Source organism: Lemur catta, chromosome 3 (genome assembly GCF_020740605.2).
Source record: "Lemur catta isolate mLemCat1 chromosome 3, mLemCat1.pri, whole genome shotgun sequence".
Classification (NCBI taxonomy): Eukaryota; Metazoa; Chordata; class Mammalia; order Primates; family Lemuridae; genus Lemur; species Lemur catta.
Window position 1 is genome coordinate 30,677,702 of NC_059130.1, and position 17,371 is coordinate 30,695,072.

Here is a 17,371-nt window from a genome sequence, read left to right on the forward strand (position 1 = left end):
CAACAGAATGCTCAGCTTAAATGGTGTTTTGACAAATACGTCAAGGACAGGGTACAAAGAACAGCAAAAAGATTTATGAAAGAAGGTAGAGATCTTTTATCTATAAGATGTGCTCAATTAACCCAAGAAAATTGGTGGCAGTTCTAATTCTACCATTCAAGGGGTATGGTCTGTCTTCCCTCTTTAGAATGTAAGCTCCATGCTGAGCGATTTTTGTCTGCCTTGTTTACTGACTGACTTCCCATACTTACAATAGTACCTAGCACAAAGGAGGGGCTCAGCCAATATTTGTTGAAGGAATGAATATAGTTTGCAGCCAGAATCTCTTCCTAGAGACGTACCTTCCCCTTCTTCTCCCAGCTGAATAGTCTGAACCTCAGAATATACCAAGTCTCCCTCTTTGAGGTGCACTGGAAAGAAAAGGACACTTTTGAGGCTGTCCCTGTTAGTATATCACATGCTGCAGATGCCCCTTCCCAAGCATCCCCTCCACTTTTTCTGGACACACAATGGAGTAATTATTTATTGGGAATATCTGGATTTGGGATACCATAGGGGGACCAGGGGCATTTCCCAGTACAGTTTCTTTCCTTGGTTGAGGCCAGGAGAAGCTTCCTACAGGGGAATCCTCACCGTTGCCATACACCGGCTGCAGCTCCACCTGGACAGGGCAGATGGAATGGGAGGACTCTCCTGGGCCAGCGGTGGGGGGGCTCCTGTGAGACATAGGAACACATGACAATCCTGGAACATTATAACATGCAGGAGAGGGAGACGGCCTGGGAGAGAGGTCGAGGAGAAAGGGGGTTGAGGGAAAGTCAGCAGTCAGTAGGGAACTGGAAACCCTGAGTGGTTTAACTGGAGCTTTAATAGGTCTATATAGAGTCAGATTGTTCTTTTTTTTAATTTCAGCATATTATGGGGGTACAAATGTTTAGGTTACATATATTGCCTTTGCCTCATCTGAGTCAGAGCTTCAAGCATGTCCATCCCCCAGAGAGTGCGCACCACACCCGTTAGATGTGAATATACCCATCCTCTCCTCTCCATTCCCACCTGCCTGACACCTGATGAATGTTACTACTAAATGTGCACGTAAGTGTTGGTCAGTTAATACCAATTTGATGGTGCATGCATGTGGTACTTGTTTTTACATTCTTGTGGTACTTTACTTAGTAGAATGGGCTCCAGCTCTATCCAGGATAATACAAGAGGTGCTAGATCACCATTGTTTTTTGTGGCTGAGTAGAACTCCATGGTATACATATACCACATTTTATTAATCCACTCATGTATTGATGGACACTTAGGTTGTTTCCACATCTTTGCAATTGTGAATTGTGCTGCTATAAACATTCTAGTGCAGATGTCTTTTTTATAGAATGTCTTTTTTTTCCTTTGAGTAGATGCCCAGTAATGGGATTGCTGGATCAAATGGTAGCTCTACTTGTAGCTCTTTGAGGTATCTCCATATTACTTTCCACAGAGGTTCTTTTGAAAGGAACTCTGGGGCTGTGGCCTGGGAAGGCTGCCTGGGAATAAGGCCAGAGAGTCTTTGACGTCCTAGTAACAATTGGCTCATAGTTGGAATAGTCACTCTTGGTTGGTAAAAATACCAGGCTTATCAGGAAGTAGTGACTAAATGTCTTTCCATTGTCGTGTCTGGACAATTCAAGAAGGAATTAGACACAATTCATGCTCTAATCCCTGGAGCACTGACATGCTCTAGAGCACAATTCATGCTCTAATCCCTCAGCACAGACTGAGGAAGAGGACCATATTTTCCAAATGGAAGTTAAGGACACACAGTCTAATGAGTATATGTGCATGTCTGGGCAAAAAGAATATTAGACTTCCCTGGAAAATCTAGAACATTATAGAAAATCTAGAATCTAGTCATTGTATGCATAGTAATAGTAACACATTATCTAGCTATAGGACTATTTGTACCAGAAATATTCTGTGCCAATCCAGAAAAATCTATAACCGTTAGTATCATCCATTTAATGAGTTGATTAGCTTCAAATAAAAAAATGATCTAAATATTTGCAAACTCTAAAATACTATTAGCCGACAAGAACATTTCTAGAAAGTTTCATTTGGGGCCGATTTAAGGAATGCGAAAATAGGAGCATCTAGCCACAGGGTCAAAGACAAATAACTTGACCTAATTTTGTAACCCCACAGTTTTGCATATTGTGTACTTGGGAAACAAAAAAGGCACGCACAGAAGCTGAGGACTCACCTGGTTTCATTTCCCCGGAAACCTTCTCCTGCAAAATAAAGCAAAGGTGCATTTATGCCAGCAGAGGGAGCTCTTTTTCAAAGACTTCATATACATGAGCTCCTTATAAGAGAATTCATCAAGAAAGTCAATTCAAACATGGGGCCAGTCGCAGATTCTCATGAAAATGATGTGAAAAAGTATTGAACAAAGCATACAACTTGTTGGGGCCAAGGCCATACAATCCAATATACAATTATTTGAGACATTATTAGGGCTCAAGTCTGTGTTGCAGTACCTTGGGAAATATTAAACATAACGAAATCATCACTCCTGCACAGTAGTGAGCTGTAGGTGGGCTTCCAGGAACCTCTGTGGCCATGCCAGAGGAACCTCAGGCTCGGACTCAGCCTTACTAAAGAGACTTGTGGTCAGAGGTCCAGAGCTCCCTACATCCAGCCCTACTCAGGGCATGCAGAGGTGCTGAATTAAACTGAATTGAATGAAGAGAAAGAGTTGAAGGATGTAGACAATTATTCTAGAACTGAAAAGGTTCTGTGCTTGTCTTCTACACCAGGTTTTCCGGCATCTGAAGCTAGCCTGACCTGGGCTAAGGCAAGGAGCCTTTGGAAGCACATGGCAGACAGTGCCTAGGAGGGACCCTCTCCCCAGGTGGGGACCCTGGCTAGAGGTGGGGAGGCTGACCTGTGGAGATCAGGGTTGGTGGAGCGTGAGATTACGGGTTCAAGCTTGGACCCAGGGAAGTCTCTGAGGAGGCAGAAGGATAGAAATTAGCTAGCTCCCATTCTCAATCATTTCTTCAGAGCCCTTCAGTTTATTTCAAATCTCCATTCATGGTGGATTTAGGATGGACTGAAGTATCTAATTGGCCAGTTTGTATGAATCAAAGAAACTGCCCAAGTAAACTGTTCAGGTAAAGTCGTTGAAACTTTGCATTAAAAATTTCACTCCTCCCTCCCTTTCGCTTGACTTAATAAACCAGACCAGATATCAGCAGCTCTCACCCACTGCGTCTATGTTGGGCGTAGCCAGTGGGGAATGGTGGCCTGGTGGTCACGAGGCTGGCCATCAGCTGAGGTGTCTGGGTCAGGGACAGGGAAGGGACTCTAGCAAAGGTAAGGGAGGAGCACAAACCTGATTTCCTCCAGTGCCAGCAGGAAAACAGCAGAGCCATAGCCAGAAGCGTGCTGAGCAGCCCTCCAGTGGCTCCCGCAGCAACTACGCCATCTCTGTTGCCTGAAGTCCCTGAGGGGAAAGAACCCGTGTGAGCCCTAGCAGAGAGGTTCAGGGCTTGGAATTGCCCTCTCCTCAGCTTGGCTGGGGTCCCAAGCCCTGGGAGAGGGAGGAATCTAAAGGATGGGGACTCATGAGAACACTTTGGGCCGGGTTATGGCTGGAGAAGCTCACTCTGGGTGGGCTGGGGCTGGAGTGGCACAGGAGATAGCTCCCTCTAACAACTTCAGTGAATCATTTCAGAAACTAATGATGGCGAGGAAATCCTATTGTGGATTTTTATAATCTAGCTTCCTGGAAATTTCCCCCCAGACACTAGAAAGATGTCATGCAACGGCGGTTTGCAGCACTTAACTCAGGAACAGCAGTCTGTCTGCCATAGAAAGCAAATACTGCCACTGATCAGGGCACCGGTGGAAGCAGCAGTAACTCTGAATGTACTGTCCATTAAGAAAGTATATTGGGACATCACAATGAAAGGGTGCCAGCCTCCTTCCTCATAGAAGCCTGCGCCTAATGTGCTCTGAAGGGCAGAGGAGGAAAAAACTGATGGAAAATTACAAACAATCAAGTAAATTGTATGGGGGTTCTGATTTTTCCATTAGGTCCATTCTCCTCTCCTCTCATCCATAGCAAGAGAGATTTTATTAATTCCACTCATCCATTCAACAAATATTTACTGAAGCTACCCTGTGCTGGGTGCTGATCTAAACCTTGAGGATACCGCAGTGAGCAAGACAGTGAAGTCCCTGCCCTCATGGAGCTTATGGTGTAGGGTGGGGAGACAGGCAATAAGCAAATAAATTTACAACATGTCTCGTGCTGATAAGGGCTACAGAGAGACAAAGACTAGGGGGCGGTGGTGCTTTTCATACAGATTCTTGGTCCTCAGGTGAACCAAATTCTGACTCCAGACACAAGTATCACAGAAGTAGACAGAGGAGATCCAGATATTAGAACAATAGCAACACTGACGATCACCTCCATTTATTTTCATCCACGATTTCTGGCACAGAGTGGCCACCGGCCAGCAGTGGCTGGTGACATTTCTGTCTCTTTCCTCCCCTTCCTGACAAAACCAGCAAACCTGCTGTTTGGCCTGAGTGGTTCCACCTACAAACAGTGTTCAAGGGGCAGCAGCCAGCCTCCGCACCATGATGGCTGACCTGGGGGTGCAGAGCAGGGGGAATCCAGGGCAGAGCAGCCTGGCCACCACCTCGCGTATTGAATCTCCCCATTGCTGCGGCGCCCACCTGTGCAAAATCGGAATCAGCTGTTCCTGGGCCTGGGCTTCCAGATTCAGTGGGCAGAAAGCAAGTTATTCCCCCTTCTTGCTATCCGTATTTCCTAGAAGAAATGGCTGCTTTGGGGATAGTAATTGAAATTTGTCTTAGGCACAGATTATAAGACCAGATATTTGGGTTAGAATCCCAGCTCCTTCAGTTACTAGCTATGTGACCAGGGAAAATTATTTAATCTCTCTGTGCCTCAGTTTTCTCATCTGTAAAATGGGAATAATATTAATAGTAGCTATTTATGATTGTTGGTGAATTAAATGCATTAATATATGTAAAGTGCTTTGAACAGTGCCTGGCACATAAGTGCTATGTCTATGTAAATGTTAATATTAGCTCTTATTTGGTGTCCTTACACTATACTCTTGGCTCTAAGGAACTTCATGCTGCTCTCTGTCAGCTTAGTGGACAACCCCATAGGTTAGACCTGCTCCTACATAGCATCACCCCGCCAACCTCAGCCCATGCTTTCTATTGAGTTGTGTCGCACCACCCCAAATGTATATGGTGAAGCTCTAAACCCAACATGATGTGTTTGGAGATGGTGCCTTTGGGAGTAATTAGATTTAGATAAAGTCATGAGGGTGGGGCTGTAAAGATGGAGTTAGCACCCTCCTAAGAAGGAACCCCAGAAAGTTTGTTTTTGCTCTCTCTCTCTGCCATGTGAGGACACAGCAAGAAGGCAGTCTTTTGTAAGCCAGAAAGAGAGCCCTCTCCCGAACCCAACCATGTTGGTGCTCTGATCTTGAACTTCCAGACTCTAGAACCACAAGAAAATAAATTTCTGTTGCTTAAGGCACCCATTCTATGACATTTTTTACGGCAGTTGGAGATGACCAAGATAGGCCAGTTTAGCCCCGTGCTCAAGGTTATTATGGAGTTCCTCCCCTGTTATAAATTCTTCGATTTCTAAGCGCAGAGATTTTGCATAAAGTCCACAAATAACAGATCTAGGAGGAAATATCCACCCCCTCAATATCAACTGAATCCTGGACATCTGCTTAATCTCTGAAATCATCTGTTTCCTTAGTGGATGATGACACCTGCTTTGCAGGGCTGTCATGAGAATAAAATGAAATCACACGTGTGAAGTGACCAGCTCACTGCCCACATCAGGGAGGCTGGCCATTCTAATGACCTTAATCCCTAAAAGGAAGAAGAATACTTTACACTTAAGTGTGAACTACCAACAGATTCACTATTGCCCCCCTTAGGGACTATAACCTCTGTACTCCCTGAGGGAAACTTTTCAGTATACGAGCTTTGCGGGAGTAGCAGCACCTCCACCTCCAGTGTCACTCTGGATTTCAGGGCATTCAGTGATCTTCTAGGGTGCCCTTGGCAGCTCTCAGCTTTGCTAATCCTTTCTCCCCTGACCTGAGCTGATTCTTGAAATGCCATTGGAATGCCATTGGCTCAGTCTCAGCCCTGCCCTGCTGGGAATTACACCCAATGTCACCTTTCCCCATGCTGTTCCCAGACTGAGATGCAGGTTCTTCTGTGGCACCTGGTTCTGGGAAAACATCTCAATCTCCTGACCCGGGAGGGCCCCATTGATCACAGGACCTGCCTCAAGGGAGTTGAAGGGAAAATTGAGCAGTAGCTGGGCCGTTAGCATAGCAACCCCTTCCCAGAGCCTGTAACTAAGCTATTCAGGTTCATGGCTCCATCAGAGCTCACCACTCATATAAACAGTACAGCTCTCTGCTTATTTAGCTAGTGGACAGCAAGTACTTGACTGTGCGGTGTTTCTTTGAAGAACGTTGACAATGCGTGCTCTCTCTCTCTCAGAGATAAATGATTGCATCAAGGCTCAAATCCAGGCTGCTCTGTGACCTTATGCAAATTGCCAAACCTCTCTGAGATTCGCTTTCCTTTTCTGTAGAATAGAAATAATGATATCTTTATTTTATAGGATTGCTATTCTGTTAAAAAAAAAAAAACCCATAGAAACAGAAAAAGGAGAGTCACAAGAGAGAAGATGTATGCAAAATTCACTCATTCAACAAATGTTTATTGAATGCCTGAGTCAGCACTGTTCTGGGCACTTGGGATACAATGGTGTCAAAACAAGGATCTGTCCTTATGAGGCCAATCTGAGAGGAGTGGGAGAATGCAGCAAACAAACAAGGGTGTCATGGCATGGCAGGTGGGGATAAGTGCTGTGGGAGGGGACCAAGAAGAACTGGGAGAGGGAGCTCTGGAGTAAAGGGCTGCTGTGTGACAAAGGCTGGTTGGGGAAAGACTCACTGAAAAGGTGAGAATCATCCTGGAGAAAGTGAGGGAGTGAACATGAGGATATCAGGGAAGAGCAGTGCAAAGGCCCTGAGGTGGGAGTGTCCCTGGAAAGTGTGAGGAAGAGACAGAGGGTCAGTGTGGCTGGAGTAGAGAAGGTGAGGGGAGAGTGGCAGGAGATAAGGTCAGGGTGACAGGGGGCTAGATCATGCAGGGCCTGGTATGTCATTGAGAGGATGTTGGCTGTCACTCTGAAGGACATAGGAAGCCAGGGGAGGATTTTGAGCAGAAGAGAAACATGATCTGACCTATGATTTAAGGGTCCTCTCTGATGCTGTATTGAGAATAGACTGGGAGTAACAGGTGAAACAGAAGACTAGTTAGGACGTTATTGCAATAATCCAGGCAAGGGATGCTTGTGGCTTGAACCAGGTGCTGGTAATGGTGGTGGCGAAAAGTAGTCAGGTTCTGGCTATATTTTGCAAGTAGAGCCATCAGGACTTGCAGGTGAATTGAATACAAGGGATGAAACAAAAAGAAGAGCCAACAATGATGCCCAGATTGTTGGCCTGAGCAACTAGGAGAAGAGATTTCTATGTTTAGCAAGAGGAGGCTTTATACAGGAATTTATCTGGGGTAAAAATCAACAGCTTGGTTTGGGATGAGTTGTTTGAGATGCTAATTAGCTACTCTTGTGGTGCTGAGTACTTGATTTATGTACTTAGATATATGGGTCTTGAGTTCAGGCTGGAGGACTAGGCTGCAGGTTGAGTTTGGGAGTCATAAGCATATAGAAATCATAAGTGCATTTAAAGTCACAAGACTAGAAGAGACGACATAGAGAGTGGGCACAGAAAGAGTCTGAGAACAGCCCTGGAGGTCCCCAAAATGAAGAGGTTGGAGATATGATGAGGATCCAGAAAGGAAACATAAAAGAAGCATCTGATGAATAGGTAGAATAGCAAGAGAGAGTTGTGTCCCAGAAGTCTAGGAGGAAAGTGTTTGACAATGGAGAGAGGGATTAATTGTGTTAAAAGCTGGAGGCTGGGTGCCATGGCTTACACTTGTAATTCCAGCACTTTGAGAGGCCAAAGCAGGAGGCTCACTTGAGACTAAGCAACATAGCAAGACCCCATCTCCACAAAAAATAAAAAAATTAGCCAGGCATGCTGGTGCACACTTGTAATCACAGGTATTTGGGAAGCTGAGGTAGGAGACTGAGTGAGGAGGATCGCTTGAGCCCAGAAGTTTGAGGCTGCAGTGAGCTATGATTGTGCCACTACACTCCAGCCTGGGCTATAGAGCCAGACACCGTCTTTAAAAACAAACAAACAAACAAACAAAAAGCTACAGATAGGTCAAGTAGAATGGAAACTGGGAATTTTCCATTGGCCTTAGCAACAAACACAGAGATCATTAGTGATCCTCACAAGAGTCATTTCAGTGGAGTAAGGCCAGCCTGGTGGTGGTAGATTTGAAAGAATATGAGACAAGTATAGAGCGTGAGTAGAGAAAACTTTTGAGGAGTTTTATTGGAAAAGAGAGCAGGGAAATCTAGCTTTCCAGTAACTTTTCAATAAAAGCTAGCTTTATTGGATAGCAGATGCAGCTAAACCTGAGATAAAGAAGGAATTGATGCCCACTAGAGACCGTTTCCTTAGTGCTGAGGTTGCTGAGTGATGACAGGTGAGAATGGCCAACAGACTATGGATTTTGGACCTAGAACATCACTAAATGTGATACACTTTCCATCCTCACACAGAAGGCCCCAGGAAAGAAAACTGGACTAACCCTGGACAAGCATTTGGGTGTTGTCTGCTGTCCAGTGTGGTCTCTTGGAGACAGAGGATGAGAAGGATATGAGCTAGGACTGGGGGATCCCTTTGGAAAACTTATCTCCTCAATGGACGAAACTGAACTCTGTGTCTTCTCTCCTACTTGTAAGTTCCCTGACCTGCACACAGTTTGGTTACCCAGAATCCCTCAAGCCTACAGTAATGGAGTAAATGCCTCATGCCTTTGGTTCTGTCCAACTTGAGGACACTGGTCTGATGTGCTGTGGATGACTTACTAAAAGGAGAGGTGTAGTTGCTGGCGAGGGAAGGCTCCTCTTTGAGAATAACACACCCTGGATCAGAGTGCAGACACACAAAATCACCTCCAAGGGGCAAAACGGCTCTGGCCAGCATCACCTCACTGTGGTACCTTACTCTGACCTGGCTGAGTTACTAATACTCTAATGGAAGAAATTGTCTATCTCAGTGGAGGATGGAAAAATGGAAACAGAAAAAGGAGAGTCACAAGGGTATCGTTAGCTGTGCCCACCCCTAATCTGAGAGAGTTTGCTGAGAATAAATCAGGTCAGTAGAAATTAAAACTCACCTCTCACAGTGACATTCACCACCCCGCTCTGTACGGGGCCGTAGCTGTTGTCAGCTGCGCAGTAGTATCTGCCGGCATGGCTCTCTCTGATGACGGGGACCTCCAACTCTGCTCTCTGAGAACGCTGAGTCTTCCTCCCCAGACTCTCCTTCATGTCCTCTCTGTGCCAGGAGAACATGGTGTCCCCAGTGCCTTCAGCCACAGAGCAGACAAAGACCAGCACCTCCCCTTCAACCACCTGGTCCCCTGGGGGCTGGGTCTCCATGAACACTCCAGACACGGGGATCCCTACGTAAAAATGAGATGACAGGTGAGGGCCAGGTGTGAGTGTAGGCAGGGCTGGAGTGTTCGATGGGGTCACTTTTTATGTGACTTTAAGATATACTAGCATTGAGGCCAACAGACCGTGGATTTTGGGCCTAGAACATCACTAAATGTGATAAGCTTTCCATCCTGATACATAAGGCCCAAGGAGAGAAAAATGGACTAACCCCAGAGAAGCATTTGGGTTTTGTCTGATGTCCTGGATGGTGGTCAGAATTGTTTTGAGGGATAGGTGATAGCAATAGTGGCTATCATGGCACTAGGCCAGACCACACCTATTTCCAGAAGTTCTGCTTTGGTACCTAACAAAAGCTGTTTTTATTGTGTTTGTCTTTCTGTGTATATATCTCCTCTTCCACTGTACAAATTGCAGGCACTCACATTGTTTATTGCTACAGAATAGTAAGAGATGACACTTGTCTTCTAAGTAGTTTGTCCTAAGAGCTGGCATTCTAGAATCTGCCAACTCAGTAGCAGGGCATCTTGTTTTCTTGTTTTGTTTTCCTCAGCTCTCAAATCAGCTCTCACTCCGAGGTGACAGTTTCAAAGGAAGACTGAGTTTTTAGGGAAATAGAGGTGGAAAAGAAATCATGCATTGCTTTTATTATAGCACTTCTCAGCCTAAGCCTGGTGCCTCTGTCAGGATGACAAAATCCATCTCTGTTGGGCAGTCCCCACGCCCACCGGACCAGAGGGACAAGGAGAGGCAGAGAAGATGTCACAGCTCTGCTTTGCCACCTGGCTCTCCGACACTCACTTTGCACTTGGATCTGTAGTGGGAGGCTGCGTTTGTGGACACTACCGCTCACTGTTTCAGCACCACACCAATAAGATCCTGAGTTTTCTCTCCATATGGTTGGGATCTGGAGTTCTGGAGACTTGCTCTGGTCTGACAGGACGACCCCGTCGTCTCTGAAGAAGATGAAGTAAAGCGGGGTGTCTGACCTCTCTGGAGGAAGCTGCGTTTCACAGCTCAGGTTTACAGAATTCCCCTCTGTAGGCTGAGAGACTGTGGCTTTCAGCTTTGGATGTGGAAATAGTTCTAGAGAAAAAAGGTAAATCAGATTCTCAGCATGAGAGTATTGAGCACTCTGGGAGAGACAGGGTTGGATTCTCAATCCCAGGGAACTTCAGCACACAGCGAGACAAGCTTACCAAGCCCTCGATCACATTTCTCTTCCCCAGGTTTATTGAAGTTCCATCACCCCACTTCCTCTGTCTCTTAAAGGACTTATGCTTCTCATCTAGCCATAGTTTCAATATTAACCTATAAATTCCCTCCTTACACGCTCAGTTTCCCCATCCTGACATCACAGAGCAAATTTATATGAAATGAAAGGTTTACCTTGAATTTTGATCATTTTGGAATTTGATCTAAATACATAATTTTTGTCCTCAGTTCCAATGCATTGGTAAGAGCCATTATTATTTGAACTTGCTTGTGGGATGAGAAGATCCTGGCTTTCATTAGAAATAGAAAGAGTTTTTCCATTCCAAATGTATTTCACAGCAGTTAATTTCTTTTTCCCCCTTCTCTGGCATCTCAGAACCAATGTGTCACCTTCAAACACAGAATATGGGGCCTGCAGGATGAGGGGTTCTGGAAATGACACAAAGAGAAGATATTGTCATTCAGGGCACTCCTGCTACCTCCCTCCTCTGTGTCTCTTGAATTACAAAGGCTTTATATTTTCTTCTTTTTTTTGTGCCACAGGATTTAGTCTCCTGATCCAAGCTCACTCATCTCCTTGCAAATCAATGTGACATGCTTCAGATACAGTTCCTAAATAAATCCCAAACACATCTATTCAATCATTCAAGGTCAGATTCAAAATATAAGATTCTGATATGGAAGGAAAAAAACTGAGAGGAGGTATGATCAAAATCCCCAATATTATAGAATATGGCAAAATTTAACACCAACCTGCTCACCAAATCTCAGAGCAGGAGCTATCAAAGTAGCATTTGGAGAACTTTACAAGAAAGTATTTTGATGCAATGGAATATCCTACGCAGCAGGATTATTGTCACAGACACAAGTCTAGGTTCAAGGGACAGTGAATATGGTCCGCTATGGAAATTCTCATGCTGTGTAGATTCTAATTTGAGGTTAGCTCTGTCCTTTCTCTCTTAGATGACTGTGTTGAATGCCTACTCCTATAGAGCCCTGCCCTGGAGGTGATACAAACCCTTGTCTCTAAATGAGGCAAAACTAGACAGGAAGAGATGTGGGAACTTGATGCCAGTCAGATAGAAAGGAAGGAATAAAGAAGGGACAGATAGCAGGACAGGTGAGGATGAAAGGCCTGAGGGTGGAGATTTCCTTCCTCCAACTCCGATGGCACTTTTCAGTTTCTGCCTGTGCTCACCACACTACACATCTGTGCACATGTCACCTTCTCCCTGATGACGCTGTAAAGTCCTACAGGGCGGGATCTCAGACAGCTTCATTTCTATATCCCCAAAACTAACTTGTTTCCTTGACTATGTACATCTACAGAAATGTGGATTAATATTAAACAGTTAAACTCAAGCTCCAATAGTAGTTTGGAAAATGCTGGTAGACAATTAGGGAGAATGTGAAACTGAAAGTATTAATAGCTGAAGTCAAGGGTTAGAGAGGAATGAAGGACCCCAGTTGTTGGAACCTCCAAGGAGCTAAGACGAAACCATTTCTAAAGTTTTAACTAATTCACCTTCTTTCTCACCTGTAGAAAAGACTAAGCGCACAGGGTTACTTAGGGTGGACTCCCCAATCTGGCATCTGTACTCTCCAGATTCACGAACCTCGAAGGTGTCTCCTGGGGTGTCTCTTACTATTTCTTTCCCCAAATACGAACATTTCCATTTTGTTGTTTGTGGTGAGTAGTGAAACCCATTGCAAGTCAGATTCACTCTCTCTCCTTGGAAGACAGTGGTCCATGGAGGATGGAGGGAAATCACAGGTTTGTGTGCAGTTGCTGAGAGGAGAGGAGAGATGCATGTGAGGCGGAGGTGACTTCCGTCCCAGCCACAGTGGTTTGTCTGGGATACACTGGAGCATCTGGCATTGGAGAACCCCTAAGATGCCCCCAGGGAGGGCTGCTGTTTCCCCAGGTTGCAGAGCCTCCAAGTGTCCTCACTTCAACCCTGGGTACATTGGCTGCTCAGGGGTCTGCGGGAGCAGACTGGCCTTTCAGAGGGCAAACCTAGCAGGATCTACTATCATTAATCGGTGATGGGAGGCTCACAAATCCTCTTACCTTTTCTGGTAGACCTGGTCCTCAGGTAGATAATCAGTAAAGGCATTTCTTCTGGACTCCCGCCCCGGCTCCTCATGCTACAGATACCTCTCTAAGATGAGGGTTTGTGTGTACAGGGTACCAGAATATGCCTCCCCCAAATTTGCTTCTTTGGCATATGGATTATTTTGAGCTAAAGGCCATTGAGAAGCACCAGAAACAGGAAAAGGTCTAAAAACAGAGCACAAGTTTTTCTTTGGTAAGAGATTTTTTATTTACAAAGACAATTTCTGTTTGTAAAGGTGTTGTCATTGGCCTTATAAAATGACCTCCTCCCTAAGTTATTTTTTGTTCTCTACCCAATATCTCAGACTTTCAGATCAGTGAGGCCTAATGAATAAAACATTTTAATCTTTTTGCTTAACTAACTTCTCCACGGGACTTCCTGATGACTCACTGTCCTCACCAACAGCTGACTCTAGAACCAGACCACCTGCAGACCCCATGACTTCAAACCCCACGCGACCTGATCTGCATTTCAAAATTACTATAAGAGCCCTTGCGCTTAGTCAGTCAGAGAGACAGATCTGAGAAATATCTCTGTCTCCTGGGTGACATCAATTGCAACAAAACCCTTCCTTCCCTGGCAATACCCATCTCAGTAACTGGCTTTCTGAGCCGCAAGCAAGGCACCTAGGCTGGACTCCTTTTGGGTTTGTGCAAGGGGCGGCCTTACAAAATTAACAGGAAAATATCTAATCTCGCAGTTTCCTAGTAACAGTTAAAGATCAATCCTGTGAGTTCCCTCACTAACAGGCACCCTGCAGGAGCTTTGTTTTGCACAACTTCTGAAAAGAGCCGAATAGATGGAAAAGACATGTAAATCTTACTCTCTTAAAATTACTTTTGAGGATCTGTTTTTACAGAGTTCCTGAGTGAACAGCAGGTTGTGAGTTTTGAAACTGTCCTTCACACAAGTCAAAAACAGGGTGCAGGGCAAGAACTGTGCTAACGGCCTAGCTAAAAATAATGATAATAATTAGTCGCTGTCCCCCTGTTTTGCTTCTCTGTAATTGCTACCTCAAAGCCACGCATCTGGTGCTCATAAAGATTCTTAACTTCTCCCCATACCTGTGTCCATAAAGATTCTTAACTTTCTCCGTAGATAATATCACCTTTTTGAAACCTACACATAGCTTTTGAGACATCTTCGAAACCCTGCATTCCAGTGGATTCATTGGCCCACTCAGACCAGCAGACCACACCAAGAAACCAACTCAACTGGAATTGTGACCCCAGGGACTGAAACAATACAAGCAGATGATTTTTACACACCTATAATTTTGCCCCGATTAACGACCTTAATTGCCTAATCCCTTGCCTGCCAACTATCCTTAAAAACCGTGTCTCCCAAATTCTCGGGGAAGTGGATTTGAGAAATTTCTCCTGTCTCCCCATTTAGCCCTATGCGGAATAGAGGCTCTTTCTCTGCCGTAAAACCTGCTGATGCTGCGTATTGGCTGCTGCTTGGGCTGCGGGTGAATGAAGTTGGCTGGGTGGCAGCAGTTTCAGGCCTCAGACATATCTCAAGGGCAGAGTCACATCTCCTGCAATAATCCCTTCTCCAAGGAAAGACAGGAGAGCCAACTCTTGCACTTTGACATCCTGCCACAGCTTTGGCTTCTGTTATCAACTTGCTGCCAAGAAGAAAGAAAGGAACAGATGCAGCGGTTTCTCACAATGATCACAATTTTTTTTTTGCATTCTCTTTGTCCTCATAAAATCAGCAAGCCACTTGGCCTTAGGGTTGGCACCCACCCCCTTCTCTTTCTCTGGGATGCCACGCTGTCTCCCTGTTCTCCATTTGTATTAAGTTTCAAAAATAAAATCTCAATTTTGGGGTGTGGTGTTTACTATAAAATTTTAAATAGAATCACTGTAGGTGTATTTTCTTCTTGGGACCTTTTATACTCAGATAAGGACTGTCTACATTTAAGGGCTTATAGGCAATTGCCTTTTTAAAATTTCAGACTTTAGATATTCTTACTTTTTTCTGGAAGAACTTCCCCAATAAGTCTTTTAGTTATAACCAAATGTAAAGAAAATGCCTTCCCTCTGTTTGGGAGCAAAAACTGTAAAGTAACCTGAATCAGTGTTTTAAATGAAGACGCTAAATGTCTGTTTGGAAATATAAAACATTTATGTGTCTCTGCAGACTTTAAAAGAATTTTCTCTTTAAAGGTTTGGACAGAATACTCTGCGTTCCCAGTGGGAACAGAATTGTGTTTCTCCTGAAGAGAACAGAAATCCCCACCAGCTACGGTCCTGGGAAGCATCTGGGGCTAGGGAGGGGGTGCGGGCAGTAGGTCTTCTGCTGGAGGGAAGGAGAATCCCTTCCTTTAGGGTACGCAGCTAGATCGCTCTTGGTCTGAGAAAGCTGCCCCTCCTAGGTGCAGGTGGCCCTATGGCCGGGAGGAGACACACCTTTCAGGGCCTTCATGTGGTTGAGACAGAGCTGATGGGCCTTGAGATTAACCGTAATAGCCGACATAAGACACTTTCTTCATTTCATTTGCTAATCCTAGAACCATTAGCAAAGTCTTGCCAAGTTACAGTCTTGTCGCCGTTAGGCAGCAATGTGAGGGAAACGGTCTGTGTCCACAGCACGGAGCGGGAGACCAGCAGGCTGAGAAACTGCAGAAGAGTGTGTGTCAAGGGGCCGTAGTCCCTGCTGGCTCCGGCAGGATGACAGCCCGCAGCTCCCAGGAGCTCCCCACAGGGATGGCCAAAACACCTGTGAGGCGGCCGCCAGCGGCAGACTGGGCTTTCTGCTGAGCAGCAGGACCTACGGGGGCTCAGCGGCATCATGATTTGAACTAATAGCAGAAAAGAGCATCTACATAGAATGCTGACACTTGGGATAAATTGGTTCCACATGGCTGGGGGCAAAGTTGTTGGGGCCCCAGCCTCCCGCTTTGAAGGAGCAGCTTGCTTCTATCTTTTCCTTCCCAGGACTCCCTGCATTCCATCAGGAGTGGCCAGAATCCCACACCAGGCAAGGTGGCACCTCCTCCTCCTGCAGACTCTGTGACACGTGTTCCAGGCCCCCTATGTTTATGCAGCACTATGGCGGGTTTGCTCCTAGACGGTGAAGTCCACAATGCCTGATTCTTAGGTTCAGAGTCACCAAAGCAGCTGATGTTTTCACATCTCTCAGCTCTCAGGAAAAGGATAACAAGGGCTCTTCTTACAAGAATTTGAGATAAAAGATGGTTATTAGGTTATCTAGAGCCATAAAAGACAACAGCAAAGAGGGACTTACCAGATTGTCCACTGACTGGAGCTGCAAGAGAATTGAGAGTCAGGCATCAGCGCGGGCAAGGAGGCCCAGAAAATTCACCCTGAGAGGTTGTGGACTCAAACCTGGTTTGAATTTTAGCTGTGTGATCCTGGGCAAACCACATGAACTTTCAAGTCTCAGTTTCTTTATAGTATTCCTGTAATGAGTTAAATTAGTAAGTTCTTGATGGTGGCTGTTAGTATTTTTTTTTTTTAAATATAGGGCTGCTGCTGGGATCTGGCTCTACTATCTTCTTGCCTGGAAGAGTCTTCTTTTCCTTCAGCACCAAGCAAAGTCAAGTCACCCATGCTTTAAGGCCCTGATGAATCACACCTCCTTTGTGAAGCCACCTCAGATGCCTCTGGGCTGAAGCAAACTCCCTATTCTCTTGACTCGGACACTTACTACTGTAGCTTACTTGGAACTCAAAATTAGACATACAGCAGGGAGTAGTAATTAAAAGTATAGTTCCAAAGTCAGATTATGGGTTTAAATCCTGACTCTGCCACTGTATTAGCCTTTGCATGAATCTTAGGCACAATGCTGAAGTCTCTGTGCCTTAGTTTCCTCTTTTATAAATGGGAGTTATAACAGCTTGAGCTCATTGATTGTTAAAGAATTGGGTAAGTTAATACTTGGGATGTAGTCAGGTGTTCAGCAAAAATTATTTTTTTCTATAATCCCAATAAATCTCTTGCAAAAATTATTATCATCACACATTATCTTAAGACCCATTATGTAATTTTTTTCTTGTATTGTCAAGTAAAATGTTCTTGCATTTGTACTTTGATGTCCCAATCTGCTCTTGAGGGCGGAGGCGGTCTCCTCCAGGTCTCTGCATCCTCGCTGGTGCCCAGCACTGTGCTACACTAAGTATAAAGTCACTATCCACTAAGCTCCCATCATGTGCCAATCACACCAACAACTCTTCTCTTAGTTAGGGTCTGGGGATATAGGTGGGAAAAAGACAAACATGCTTAATAAATACTTAATGTACAAAAGACTGACTGTTCTTTAATTCTCCAGCTTCAGCTTCTAGGAAATCAGTGCCTCATTTGGACAAATACCGACAAGTTTTACAGAAGCAGGGAGAAAA

At 45.0% G+C, this 17,371-nt stretch overlaps 1 protein-coding gene across 1 annotated transcript; it reads right to left on the reverse strand.

Annotated features, from left to right (window-relative positions):
• Positions 1-445: 445 nt before the first annotated feature.
• Positions 446-15,800, reverse strand: FCRL4 (Fc receptor like 4). The gene is made up of 8 exons (XM_045546515.1): positions 15,549-15,800; positions 12,423-12,738; positions 11,060-11,314; positions 10,472-10,756; positions 9,391-9,678; positions 3,380-3,490; positions 2,246-2,273; positions 446-716 (listed from the first exon to the last, which is right to left on the reverse strand). The coding sequence occupies exons 1-8, from the start codon at positions 15,798-15,800 to the stop codon at positions 446-448; spliced, it is 1,806 nt and encodes a 601-aa protein (XP_045402471.1).
• Positions 15,801-17,371: the final 1,571 nt, after the last annotated feature.